This window comes from Oncorhynchus nerka, linkage group LG8, assembly GCF_034236695.1.
Source record: "Oncorhynchus nerka isolate Pitt River linkage group LG8, Oner_Uvic_2.0, whole genome shotgun sequence".
Lineage (NCBI taxonomy): Eukaryota > Metazoa > Chordata > Actinopteri > Salmoniformes > Salmonidae > Oncorhynchus > Oncorhynchus nerka.
Window position 1 is genome coordinate 52,076,425 of NC_088403.1, and position 14,694 is coordinate 52,091,118.

The following is a 14,694-nucleotide window of genomic DNA, read 5'->3' on the forward strand; positions in this document are numbered from 1 at the left end:
CACAGACACACACACACAGGGCCACAAGCCAATCTCTTCTCAAGAAGCTCAGCAACAACCATGGTCTTGAGCCTCAACTGGAAGCCAGTAGAGCAGATGAAGTCTTGGGAAGGTTGAACACCAGACGGGCTGCACGTTCTGGATGAGTTGTAGGGGTTTCATGGCACAGGAAGCTCCAGCCAACAGCACAGTAAAGACGGAGATGACAAGTGCCTGGTTAACAAACTCCTGTGTTTTTCCAAGTAGAGCATTATACCGCATGATGTTAGTTGAGAACGACAGGGTGTTGCATGATCACAAGTTCTTTTTCCTGGGAGGAGAATTGTTTACAGACAGATTGGAACGGGCAGTCCTTCCCCGGGAGGAAGAGCAGCTTATAATTCAGCTTGAGGTGGTGATGTCATCCACACTGAATGTCTGCCAGACATGCAGAGATCAGCGCCACCTGGTCATCAGAAGGGGGAAAGGAGAAGATTAATTGTGTGTCTGCATAGCAATGATAGGAGAGACCTGACAGAGCCAAGTGCTTGGTGTATAGCTTTAGAACAGAAACAGATTCTCGCCACGCCAGCTGGTAGGAGCGACCTGTTGCAATCCAAGCGTGGGCCGCGCCGGAGATGCCCAACTCGGAGAGGGTTCAGTTTAAACAGCTTGTAGCTTTAAAATACAGAGAAGAGCAGTCTCAGTTGAATGACTAGTCTTCCTAATTTGGATCAAGAAGGTCATTCTGAGAGAGATAGCTTTAAACAGCTTGTAAAATTCCAGAAAATGATGTCATGGCTTTAGAAGCTTCTGATCATTTGAGACATCATTTGAGTCAATTGGAGGTGTACCTGTAGATGTATTTCAAGGCCTACCTTAAAACTCAGTGCCTCTTTGATTGACATCATGGGAAAATCAAAAGAAATCAGCCAATACCTCAGAAAAAAGATTGTAGACCTCCACAAGTCTGGTTCATCCATGGGAGCAATTTCCAAATGCCTGAAGGTACCACGTTCATCTGTACAAACAATAGTACACACGTATAAACACCATGGGACCACGCAGCCGTCATACCGCTCAGGAAGGAGACGCGTTCTGTCTCCTAGAGATGAACGTACTTTGGTGCAAAAAGTGCAAATCAATCATAGAACAACAGCAAAGGACCATGTGAAGATGCTGGAGGAAGTAGGTACAAAAGTATCTATATCCACAGTAAAACGAGTCCAATATCGACATAACCTGAAAGGTGGACAATGACCCCAATTATACTTCCAAAGTTGTGGCAAATGGCTTAAGGACAACAAAGTCAAGGTATTGGAGTGGCCTTCGTAAAGCCCTGACCTCACTCCTATAGAAAATGTTGTGGGCAGAACTGAAAAAACGTGTGCGAGTAAGGACACCTACAAACCTGACTCAGTTACACCAGCTCTGCCATGAGGAATGGGCCACAATTCACCCAACTTATTGTGGGAAGCTTGTGGAAGGCTACCCGTAATGTTTGACCCAAGTTAAACAATTTAAAGGCAATGCTAACAAATACTAATTGAGTGTATGTAAACTTCTGACCCAATGGGGACGTGATGAAAGAAATAAAAGCTGAAATAAATCATTCTCTATTCTATTATTCTGACATTTCACATTCTTAAAATAATGTGGTGATCCTGACTGACCTAAGACAGGGAATTTTTTACTTGGATTAAATGTCAGGAATTGTGAATAACTGAGTTTAATTGCATTTGGCTAAGGTGTATGTAAACTTCTGACTTCAACTGTACCTTAAGAGTGGCAACAAAGCCTGTGTCGAAACACGCCCCCAAATCAATCAGGGAACGTCGGCCATTTTAAACGCAAGCACATAATGTTTTGCTGCAACAAATGACTCCCGTATGTGTCTTAATTCTCTCTCCCATGCCGCCTCCGCTGCACCACGGCACATTAGCCAGACTTAGACCCCGGAGACTATCTTAACTCAGTCTTGAATCTTTTTGCCCTCCCTTTTTTTCCCTTTGTATAAATGAAAAACAAATGCTCTATCAGAGGAAGAAAGGCAGGGGAGCGTTGCTCGCACCTAGTAGCCATGTCGACTTAATGAGTTGAATAACCTATTTACTTTAGAGCAGCCAGCCAAGGACTGTCTTGTCAATGCTCGGCTGGGGGACACACGTGTTTGTCAGGCGGACTGGAGTTCATACTCCTCAACGATGCCATTGTGAAGAAAATCGAATAAATACTGTCAAAAAATAACCTCACTATGAAAGTCAAAAAAAATGTTTGTGTTCAAAACGTATTTTGCGTGGTAAAAAAAAGAAAATGAGCATAATATGAAAATTAGACATATCCTCAGCTGTCTGTCCTTGTCGTTAAGTTTATGCTGCTATCTATTCAGAATAGAAGTGAAACATTAGCGACACATTTTCCCTCTTTTCCCTTGACATTTTTTTCTGGCTCTAATGTGACAATGTGCCGATGGGATTCTTAATGAAGAGGCCTGGTTTTCAGTGCCTTCTTGAGAGCCATTAGGTGCTTTTAACACATTGCGCTGAGCTAATGGCAGTAATTGACGTCAGCTGCTCTACTCTCTTACAAAGATACCCGGCAAATTTACCCGCATCTCATAGTGACACAGGGAAAAAAGTGAAGCACATTTGTTTGTGTTTGTGCCATGTTTGCGATGTGTGTGTTTTGCGTGTGCCATGTTTGTGTGTGTGTGTGTGTGCCATGTTTGTGTGTGTGTGTGAGAGCCATGTTTGTGTATTTGTGCCATGTTTGTGATTTGTGTGTGTGTGCCATGATTGTGTTTGTGATGTTTGTGTGTGTGTGTGTGTGTGTGTATGTGTGTTTGTCTGTGTATGTGTGGACGTGTTTAACTGTTCTTGTCTGGACCAGAAGTCCCCACATGAATAGTAAACAAATAAACATTTGACCAACTGAGGACTGTTTGTTGGTCCCCACAAGGTCAAGTGCTATTTCTAGGGGGTTTAGGGTTAAGGTTAGGATTAGTGTTAGGGTTAGGGTTAGGAGCTAGGGTTAGGGTTAGGAGCTAGGGTTAGGGTTAAGGTTAGTTTTATGGGTTAAGGTTAGGTTTAGGGTAAGAGTATGGGTTCGAGTTAGGGTTAGGGGTTAGGGAAAATAGGATTTGTATGGGACTGACTTGTGTCCCCCCACAAGGTTAGCTGTACAAGACTGTGTTTGTGTTTGTGCTTTTTGACACTTCAGATAGAGGTTAAATTGAAATGTAAAATGTAATTAAATAGTGATTAGCTCAGATCAGGTTGGAGAGGACTGTAGGTGGGGGGTGCTCTGTGATTGCAGTGTCTGTAGAAAGCCACAATGCAGAATGCAGACCAGCACGGATTCACAAAACGTACGAAAAATGACAATTCTTCAATAAAGTTTTTGGAAATGTTATTTTTTCCTATGTTTCTTACTAAGAAATTTGACTCTCAAAAATAATGTTGTTGGATTTCTTCTTGGAAATGTTCTTAATTCCAAGATACAGTGCCTTCCGAAAAATATTTACACCCCTTGACTTTTTACACATTTAGTTGTGTTACAAAGTGTAATTAAAATGTATTTAATTGTCATTTGTTGTTAACGATCTACACAAAATACTCTTGTCAAACTGGAAGAAAATTTTGAAAAAATCGATGAAAAATAAATCACTAATAATGTTATCTTGAGTAGATAAGTATTCAACCATCTGAGTCAATACGAGTAAGAATCACCTTTGGCAGCAATTAGTCTTTCTGGGTAAGTCCCTAAGAGATTTGTTCACCTGGATTGTACAACATTTGCACATTATTCTTTGAAAAAATATATTCAATCTCTGTCAAGTTGGTTGTTGATCATTGTCATGTTCAATCTTGCCATAGATTTTTAAGTTAAAACTGTAGCTAGGCCACCCAGGAACATTCAATGTCGTTTTGTATATTTGGCCTTGTGTTTTAGGTTATTGTCCTGCTGAAAGGTGAATGTGTCTCCCAGTGTCTGTTGGAAAGCAGACTGAACCAGGTTTTCCTCTAGGATGTTGCCTTTTGCTTAGCTCTATTCCGTTTCTTTGTATCTTAAAAAGCTCCCTAGTCCTTGCCAATGACGAGCACATGATGCAGCCACATCCATGCTTGAAAATAATAACAGTGGCTCTCATTGAAGCGTTGTTTTGGATTTGCCCCAAACATAATGCTTTGTATTCAGGACATAAAGTTCATTTCTTTGCCAAATGTTTTGCAGTTTTACTTTTGTGCCTTATTGGAAATGGGATGCATGTTTTCAAATATTTGTATTATGTACAGGCTTCCTTCGTATGACTCTGTCATTTAAGTTAGTATTGTGGAGTAACTACAATGTTGTTGATCCATCCTCCGTTTTCTCCTATCACAGCCATTAAACTCTGTCACTGTTTTAAAGTCACCATTGGCCTCATGGTGAAATCCTTGAGCGGTTTCCTTCATCTTTGGCAGCTGAGGTAGGAAGGACGTCTGTATCTTTGTGACTGGCTGTATTGATACAGCATCCAATTTGTAACTTCACCATGATCAACTGGATGTTCAAAGTAGGCTTTTTAATTGTATTTTTTTTATCCACCAATAGGTGCCCTTCTTTGCAAGGCATTGGAAAACCTGCCTGGTCTTTGAATCTGTTTTTGAAGTTCACTGCTCGACTTGGGGGACCTTACAGATAATTGTATGCGTCCATGGAACTTATTATGTGACTTGTTAAGTCAATTTTTGGTCCTGAACTTATTTAGGCTTGCCATAAGTATACTTATTGACTCAAGACATTTCAGCTTTTAATTTTTAATGAATTTGTAAACATTTCTAAAAACATTATTCCACTCTGACATTATGGGATATTATGTGTATGCCAGTGACACAACAGCATGTGGAAAAACTTCAGGTGTGTGTGAATACTCTAGCTAAACGCTAAACTAATGAAAACAATTGAACATGTTTCATTCACTCACAAACTTCCTCTGAAAGTTTCAGTAGTGATTGTTTTAAACCAAAAAAACATATTTGCAAACTGTCATCTCAGTAAGAAATGTGCGAGCATGATTGTCATTGCTTCGCAATATAGCTATCTAGATCGGTTGCCTAGCGACAATCCTCTAGAAGTTCGGAAGAAGATATTTGAGAAGTTCGGAAGAAAAATGTGAAATCTTAAGATATTTGTTGAGGAATTGCACTTATGAACTTCTTTTTTAAAATTAAGCTTAAGTTTTTGTTTAAGTGTTTTGTGAATCTGGGCATGTCCAGACAACTGCAGCCAAAGCCATTCTCCAACTCCCACTGGTTCTGCAGCACCACATCAGATTTGATTACTCTCAAAGTCAAAATGGTCAGCACTGCAGCAGCCGGGGTGTTAGAGTAGCCAGGGAACTTCTCAGCTCCCCACAGCTGACACAGGGCACCTCTCTCAGCATTGAACTGCCACTCATTATCAACCAATGGAGAGTAGTAATTCTCATCATGGGCTTACACAGCACAACAAAGCTATATTGGTTAGGGTTAGGGGCTATAATAAACAAGAACGTTACAGTAACATCTGGGGGCAGATTTCAGGAATGACCGTCAACATGACTTGTATCAAGTTGCAACTGCAGAGGAAATTGTGACTCTATTGGCCCATTATCTCAATAGAGTTCTTACCTCAAAGGTTATTCAAGTGTCTTGTCAGTCAAGCTGGACAAGCCACTAAAACAGTTAGGTCAAGTCATCTATTGTCAATGCGGCTCAAATCAAGCCAATAGCAAGTCAACCTTGTCAGTTCTGACCATTTCCCTCCCTCTTCGTGTGTATTTGGGGACACAGTGCTGAGGTGTGCAGCACAGAATATTGTCTCTTAAGTGTCGCTTTGTTTTGTCTTTAGTGCCGGGGTGGGCCGCACGGGCTGTTTCATCGTGATCGACGCTATGCTGGAGCGCATCAAGCACGAGAAGACAGTGGACATCTACGGCCACGTGACGCTGATGCGCGCCCAGCGGAACTACATGGTGCAGACGGAGGACCAGTACGTGTTCATCCACGACGCGCTCCAGGAAGCCGTCACATGCGGCACCACTGAAGTGCCCGCCCGAAACCTCTACGCCTACATCCAGAAGCTGACTGGGATTGAGGGCGGAGAGAACGTCACGGGCATGGAGCTGGAGTTCAAGGTGAGTTGGTCTGCGTTGTATTATTGCCATGGATCTTTTATTTTTTTAAATTATAATTGGAAAAATCCACACAAAAATGCCATTTATTTTCAAGGGGAATTATTTTAGTACAGTGCATCTAGTTGTAAAAGTAGCTTGTACAGGAGGCTTACATGAGTAAGCATGCAATTATAAAAAATATATTGCAAAAGGAATAGATAAACTGATAAAGGGTGCAATGCTACAGACAAACAGCCAACTTAAAGATATTGGACAGCCTGGATGCTAACCCAAGACCAATGTGCTCCAGCTCATATCCTGCTTTATAGTTCCAAAGTGGCCATGCCGACAAAAGAGGAACTAGCTATATAAAGAAAATAAGAAAAAAAACATTCTAGCAAGCGCCAGTGACTTTTTATGTCCAATTTTGTCGGATCGCAAACTTTAATTTCTTGTATTTACTGAAAGTCAGAGGGTGGTTAGATAGAGTTTCATTGGAAAACCCCAACCCCCTCGTTCCAACTAACCCACCGGTCATAGTCAGCCAGTCTGCGGTGTGTTATATGTGCTGTATGTAATACTTTTTGGCCTTGCTTGGTACGCACCCCTAAGAGATGATACAGGTTAGATTACCCATGGCCCTGTCCACATCGGGCTTGCTGCGGCATGAATTTTTTTTGTTTAATCACAACATGCAATTCTTTGCTCCGCACTGCAAATCTGAGGAGCAGCAATAGTTCCCTTGATTCTCCTTTACATACTTAAAGGGCAATTCCACCACTTTTCAACCTCGTTTTCATTATCTCCAGCACAATACCAGTGTCTACATATGTGAAAACGGCAGATTTATACATTTAATAGAAAAAAATATCAAGTAAAAAAGATATACCCTATGACATCATCAAAAGTTGAAACATTTAAAAACTCATTGCCTGTTTAGAACATTTTCTTTAACTTTGATGTCAAAGAGAAGCATTTTTGGGGCCTTTCTTCTTATATTTTTAACCACAGATCATAGAAATGCAGTGTTTTCACATATGTAGACACTGTTTTGGTGCTGGAGATGATGAATATGAGGTTGAAAAGTGTAGCCTTTTCACGTTCAGAATGTTTGGCAGCCGAGAACCCATAATCCTACTAAGTCCTTCCCTCACTTTTGCCAGCATTATATTACACAAGCCCCCTGTTTTTAATGTCACCCTCAAGCCAGACACTAGGAAAATAAAGGAGAGAGCTGCATTAGCCAACAGTCACCTAAAGGCAGTGTTTCTTATCTTCCTCTCTGCAGCGTTTAGCCAACACTAAAGCCCATACCTCGCGATTCATCAGTGCCAATCTCCCCTGCAACAAGTTCAAGAACCGCCTTGTGAACATAATGCCATACGAGTCCACGCGAGTGTGTCTTCAGCCAATCCGAGGGGTGGAAGGCTCCGACTACATCAATGCCAGTTTCATAGATGGATACAGGTGAGGAGAGCTTCTTTCAACATGTTGACCAATGTGGTTGAATTATTGAGACTCCTAGTAGACCACTTCTACCTTGTATTTTGTGATTCTGAATATTTTTATATTGTTTCAGGCAACAGAAAGCCTATATTGCCACGCAAGGGCCGCTAGCGGAGACGACAGAGGACTTCTGGAGGATGCTCTGGGAGCATAACTCCACCATCGTAGTCATGCTAACGAAGCTCCGAGAAATGGGCAGGGTATGTCATGCTAAACTATGTTGTTTCTGTGCACTCTGTTGGCCATGCTAACCAAATGTTGCTAATACTTTAACATGATAACATAACTGACAATACATATAGAAATGAACTATGCGAATATGCAAAATAAATTGAATTCAGACCAACAATGGGCCATCGTAAACAGCATGTACAGCCATACTCTGCTGGGATTTCATTGTACCGTATGAGGTAATCCCACTCATGGGGTTTGTTTCTGTTGTTTTTCCCCCGCTGCAGGAAAAATGCCACCAGTATTGGCCAGCAGAGAGGTCGGCCAGATACCAGTACTTTGTGGTGGACCCCATGGCTGAGTACAACATGCCCCAGTACATCCTGAGAGAGTTCAAAGTGACTGACGCCAGGGTAAGTACTATACTGTTGTACACCCGTCTTTTAATGTTCAAACGCTCACTGAGATTTGACAGTGCTATGAAGCCTTCCTGACTTTGTAGTTTTTGTCAAAATATATCAGATTCGTTGTTTATTGTGTGGAGTTTGGTCAAACGCATAAAACTGTCTACTTTGAAGTTTTTGTCTTTGAATAACTCTGTTTCATGATAAAAACTTGGCAGCACCCGCTACCATTTCTTTGAGCCATTTGATTTTAACGGTTCAGATTGAGACTTGGACTGACAGTTGGCCGACTCCTACTGACCGGGGTTTTTAACTGTGCAGTAGTCCTCAAGCCAACATCTGGGACCCACATCTAATAAGTTGTTTATACCGAACTGGAGGTTTTTAAATGAATATATGCAGAAATATATTTGAGGGAATTATGACATGTGTCAAAGGTGTAAAAACAAATACGGAGCATGGCAGCCTTGAGCCGCTGGGACTTAATTCCATCAAAGGCTTACACTGATAAATGGTGCAGGCTTCTCCTTTGTAGTGTGTGTTACACTGGAACCTCAATGGGATTGCTTCCCCTTATCAAAGGGATACAATATCACTTAAGTAATGCACACCCTCAAAGACAGCTTTTCAAGAGCCTGCCAAAGCTCAGGCACATCAAAGGACTTAGCGTCTTTACTATTCATATTTTAATACAGTCAGGTGAAAATTACAGATATCTTTAGTAACAAACACCTGTCTCTGGTGCTTATAACTTTGTGCCTCGCGGCTCCCTGATTCGTTAATGACCGATATTGATATCTTCAATGGAAAAGCACACAAAAGACAGCGTCATTACTGAGGCATATCGAGATTGTCCGTTTTCTTTTTTTCCTCGACTATCTTCTTATGTGGCCTGTTGGTCAAGTGCTATGTACAGGTTGTCTTGACTTCATCCTCTTGGCTTGAAGTTCCATTCAAGTGAACACACTGTATTCTCTCTCCCTATTTGTCCAGGACGGACAGTCACGGACGGTAAGGCAGTTTCAGTTTACAGACTGGCCCGAGCAAGGAGTGCCAAAATCGGGAGAGGGCTTCATCGATTTCATTGGCCAAGTTCATAAAACAAAAGAACAGTTTGGCCAAGATGGGCCTATATCTGTCCATTGTAGGTAAGGAGCCACATTCAAAACAATATTTTATGGAGTTTTATATAATTTACAAACATTGTATAATGATAAGCAAGTACAATGACATACAACAACGTTTAATGGTATTTAAAAGATTTAGCTCAACTTACAGTGGTGCATAACTTTGATCTTACCAGGATAAAAGATCAGATTAATGTTCTATCCAGACATTAAATTAGCTCCCAGACACCCCACAGCAGTCCTGTGAGATATCATGGCAAGTGGGGAACATTAATATATAAACAGTCTAGTGAACAAAGACAAATAATGCAGTTTGTTTATAAATAGTCTAGTCTAGATTGTGTTGTTTTGTCTAGACTGTTGTTTTGTCGAGACTGTGTTTTGTCTGGTCATGTGTTGTTTAGTCTGAGCATGTGTTGTTTTGTCTGGTCATGTGGTGTTGTCTGCTCATGTGGTGTTGTCTGGTCATGTGGTGTTTTGTCTGGTCATGTGGTGTTTTGTCTGGTGATGTGGTGTTTTGTCTGGTCAGATTGGAGGTTCTCAGACTGTTTATTTTCTGTCTGATTATCTTTTTATTGTTTCTTGCAGTGCTGGTGTAGGTAGGACCGGTGTCTTCATCACCCTCAGCATCGTATTAGAGCGAATGAGGTACGAGGGCGTGGTGGATATCTTCCAGACAGTGAAAATGCTCCGGACACAGAGACCGGCCATGGTGCAGACAGAGGTGAGATACCCTGTTTACCTGTACTTTACACACCTCTCACCTTATACACTAACTATACCAAACACTAGGATCACCTTCCTAATTTTGAGTTGCACCCCCCCCCCCCCCTTTGCACTCAGAACAGCCTCAATTCTTTGGGGCATGGTCTCTACAAGGTGTTGAAAATGTTCCAAAGGGATGATGGCACATTTTGACATCAATGCTTCCCATTGTTGTATCAAGTTAGCTGGATGTCCTTTGGGTGGTGGACCATTCTATATAGACACGAGAAACGGTTGAGTGTGAAAATCCCAGCAGCATTGCAGTTCTTGACCCAAACCCCTGCTCCTGGCAGCTACTACCATACCCCGTTCAAAGGCACTTACATTTTTTGTCTTGCCCATTCGCCCTCTGAATGGCACACATGCAGAATACATATCTCAAGCCTTAAAAATCCTTCTTTAACCTGTCACCCCCCCCCCCCCCCCCTTCAATTACGCTGATTGAAGTGGATTTAAGTGACATCAATAAGGGATCATAGCTTTCACCTGGTTAGCCTATGTCATGGAAAAAAACAGATGTCATTAATGTTTTGTACACGCAGTGTATACTATTAACTATTAGGCAGGTAACAACCCACAGCTATTTATAAGTAGTACGTCTCAAAAAGATTTCGCAAACAACCCACAGCACCACACACGGAAACGGAACACACAGGATTATCCTTGAATTGAAATGACTGCAGTTACCCAGCACAGTGAATTATCAACATCATCTGTTGCACTTATCAGGTAGCTACTTCTCTGTTACATGGTGAAGTCAGCAGTCATATTTCCTCTGTGTTTTCAAAGAAAGACTGTGTATACAAATTGATGCTCATGAGATACAGAATTCCACTTGCCGTCTACAAAATATCATTTGAATGGATGACAGACAACTGTTTCCAAGATCTATAGAAAAGATACACAATAGCGTACAAGTGGCTCTCTGAAATTGCTTAAAAGCAGCAATCTTCTACTCTGTGGTGGATTAAGTACATTTTTATTTATCTCATTTCTGAGCAACAGCAAATGAACATGTGAACGTGGCAGACGGAGAAAGAGAGAATCGTTGAGTCCATGGAAACTAAAAATCATACATACGGAGAGTGACAGAGAAGAAAGACAGCGAGACATAAAGATATAAACAAGAGATAAACAAATGAATAGGACCTGGTTGGAAAATGGTGACAAACATTTTGGACCAATGTCTAATTTTCCTTCTCTCCTTTCTCCTCAGGATCAATACCAGTTCTGTTATAGAGCTGGTTTGGAATACCTTGGAAGCTTTGACCACTATGCAACGTAAGAGTCCCTGTCCCGGAGGAAAAGCAGAAGGCCCTTGGACAACCCCAGCGAGCCTCTCTTCTGAGCCATAATTTCCTGCTTGAGAAAGTACTTCTTAACTCCTAACTAAAGACTCAATTTAGGCCGAGATTCAATCAGATCAAGTGTTAACCGGCGATAGCAGACACCCGCATAGCAGATGTTTTGGCAGTGTTGGAGGTGGAACTGCGTTGGAGCAGTCAAATCGGTGAGCAGCTGCTCTTGAGATCCTTGACATGAAGTCACACCCACCCCACTCGCATTAGAGCGAGAAAGTGTAGGCCATATGGAATTAATTACACTCAAATAGAAAAATCATTAAAGGAAATAATGAGGGTTTCTATCATAAAAATTGAGGTGTAGATTTCATCTCACATTCCAGTATTCCAACTTGTAAACAAGGCTGCATTGGAATTCTATTAATGCGACAACATGCAGGCCATGGCAATACGCACTTTAGGTGTAATGCCGCGAGCCACCTGTGGATTTGACAGCTCTAACGCAGTTCCACCTCCAACACCGTCAAAACAACCACTACACGGATGTCGGCTAAAGCGGATCTGATTGAATAGAGCCCTAAGTGTTAGATGTGAGACACAAAAATTTCAAAAAAAACATAAAGATTATTCCTGGAGGACCAAGTGTTTCCCAAAACCCATGGAACTCAACCTGACACGGGAAACAGAGAGGGAATCCTGACTGTTGAAGCATCTTATGGAATTATTTTTTTTCTGTTGCTTCAAGGATTCGTCTTGGGTTAAAAAAAAAAATGAAAGAAACACAAACAAAATAATAACACAACGTACTATTACATCGACAAGTAATGCATCATATTACGAACCACAAGAGAGAGAAATGGAGGCACACAGAATGGCTTAAAACTTGATGCACATTGTAAAGAGACATTTCTGTTCCACAATCAAACGACACAGAGACATCTATCCTTTGAAAAAGAAGACACCAGTGCTTGGTCCACTATGAAAAAAATACCCCGTTTCCTGTCGCAACGTTCATCATTTAAAGAATTGGGGGGGAAAGGGGGAATGTTTAAAGATATATGAAACAAATAAAACCTATTGATTTAGTTTTTTAGTACTTTACTATACAGTTGATATGTGCTTTATTTTAAACTGTGTGAAATTTGATTTCCTTTTTTTAACAAAACGTATCACTCGACAAAGTGAATCAAACAAAGTATTTGCGTAATCGTTGACTTTTCTCTTCCGAGTTGTATTTTTTTAAGCTGTAGAGCTGTTCTAATGTATGCACCGTCATGCAGAGAAAAGTCTTTGCTCTTTTACTTTTTCTTGCAAATTTTGGGGGTTTGTTTGTCTCAATATGTGCAGTCCTGTATTCACACTACCAAATGTTGACTTTGCTACAGTTTTTTTTTTGTTTTGTCTTATTTGTCCAATATCGGATACACAATAACTTACTTACACACTCATGCGATAAACTGGGGGCTTTGTGGAATCAACAGGGATGAGCAAAGTATGAAGTTGCTGCTACCGATTATCTTAGTTCTTCCATGTTAGAATGAAGGTAAAGATGAGCACCTGATGGATAAGATACGTGATATATACATATTTATGGTATATAGAAGATGACAGATATGAATGATATATTCATTATAATATGATCATGACCTATAACATATGTCTACTGAAATAAAGTACATATATAAAACGAATGGATTGTATATGAAAGCGTCCATAATGAGATGTCTATACTTTGGGGGAAATTAAAAGATTTTTCACTGGAATGCACATCAGTAGGACAAAACGTATTCAGTGCATATTTTCTTGTGCAATAAATAGGTGTATTATGAATAGGGTTCATGTGGATACTTTGTCATGACATTGTTGTGGTGAGGCATGTAGGTGGGGAAGGTGTCACTCGACGTATCACCAGTGCATTTAGATATGCTCAGAAAGTTTGTAGTTCCATAGCAGGGGGTCGCTTAGACTAAGTCAATGTTCCACACACTAGGACAAGGTACAAAGACGTCACTTTCTTCTTGAGGTGTTAAAACGCTCAACAGCGTAACATGTTTTCATTTTGCATTTAGAGTGCCTTATATTTCTGTCTGTTTTTTTATAACGTTCATTTAACACATTATTGTAATATTTGAGTAGTCCATGCATATAGTTCATATAACTGTATATTTAATTTCTATCTTAAGTATTCATTTGTTACATAATATGAAATTATATATGCAAATACGTACATGGCAAGGCTTTCTATTTTCAGTTTATGTGGCCTTCTTGTGGCTCAGTGAAAATAATTGTTAAAAAAAATAGCAGAGCATTCTATGGGAAGGAGACCGATGTTTACCCCCCCGTCCGCATTGTCCTTTTGTTCTCATTTCAAGTTCTTAAATCTATAAAAAGATCCAGCACTTAATTGGGATAGATGTATATTCAAAGAGAGGCAACCAGTCAATGTGCATTTTAAACAAACTAGGACTATTAAGAATGTTAGGAAAATTAAGGGAGTCAAAGCCAAATGCCTGTTGTCGACAAAGACATGCATCATGGGACAATTTAGCGGAGTCCATGAGCTTTTACTGACCTTAACAGTGAAAAGCATTTTCTCTATTTCCAATGAGTCAAACGGACTCCAGCAAACCGACACAGTGTATAGTATATAGACACTCAGCCAAAGGATCCCTTCACTAGGCCTCAGGCTGGAAAGTATTAGACTGATACATGTATTTGCAATTATAAACAGTTGCAGAAATATACAAACTGTTGGAACAGTTAGTTACAAATCTGACAGTACTTAATTGTGTTTTACGTCTGCTAGTGCGGAAGATGTACAGTACCAGTCGGAGTTTGGACACACCTACTCATTCAAGGTTTTTCTTTATTTGTATTATTTTCTACATTGTAGAATTAATAGTGAAGACATCAACACTATGAAATAACACATGGAATCATGTAGTATCCCAAAAATGGTTAAACAAATCAAAATATATTTTAGATTCTTCAAAGTAGCCACCCTTTGCCTTGATGACAGCTTTGCACACGCTTGACATTCTCTCAACCAGCTTCACCTGGAATGCATTTCCAAAAGTCTTGAAGAAGTTCCCACATATGCTGAGCACTTGTTGGCTGCTTTTCCTTCACTCTGCGGTCCAACTCATCCCAAACCATCTCAATTGGGTTGAGGTCGGGTGATTGTGGAGGTCAGGTCATCAGATGCAGGACTACATCACTCTCATTCTTGTTTAAATAGCCCTTACACTGCCTGGAGGTGTGTTGGGTCATTGTCCTGTTAAAAAAACAAATTATAGTCCCACTAA

General features: G+C 40.6%; 1 protein-coding gene across 11 annotated transcripts in view; it reads left to right on the forward strand.

The window, feature by feature from the left end:
• LOC115133550 (receptor-type tyrosine-protein phosphatase delta-like) overlaps nt 1-13,219 on the forward strand; it is a 211,448-nt gene extending 198,229 nt beyond the window's left edge. For all 11 annotated transcript variants that reach the window (XM_065021895.1, XM_065021900.1, XM_065021897.1 and 8 more), the window contains 7 exons: nt 5,851-6,136; nt 7,404-7,582; nt 7,695-7,821; nt 8,080-8,205; nt 9,190-9,344; nt 9,912-10,047; nt 11,305-13,219. In XM_065021895.1, coding sequence (XP_064877967.1) covers nt 5,851-6,136; nt 7,404-7,582; nt 7,695-7,821; nt 8,080-8,205; nt 9,190-9,344; nt 9,912-10,047; nt 11,305-11,373 — 1,078 coding nt within the window. In that variant the 3' untranslated portion in view covers nt 11,374-13,219. The remainder of the gene's footprint in view (nt 1-5,850; nt 6,137-7,403; nt 7,583-7,694; nt 7,822-8,079; nt 8,206-9,189; nt 9,345-9,911; nt 10,048-11,304) is intronic.
• The last annotated feature ends 1,475 nt before the right edge of the window (nt 13,220-14,694 follow it).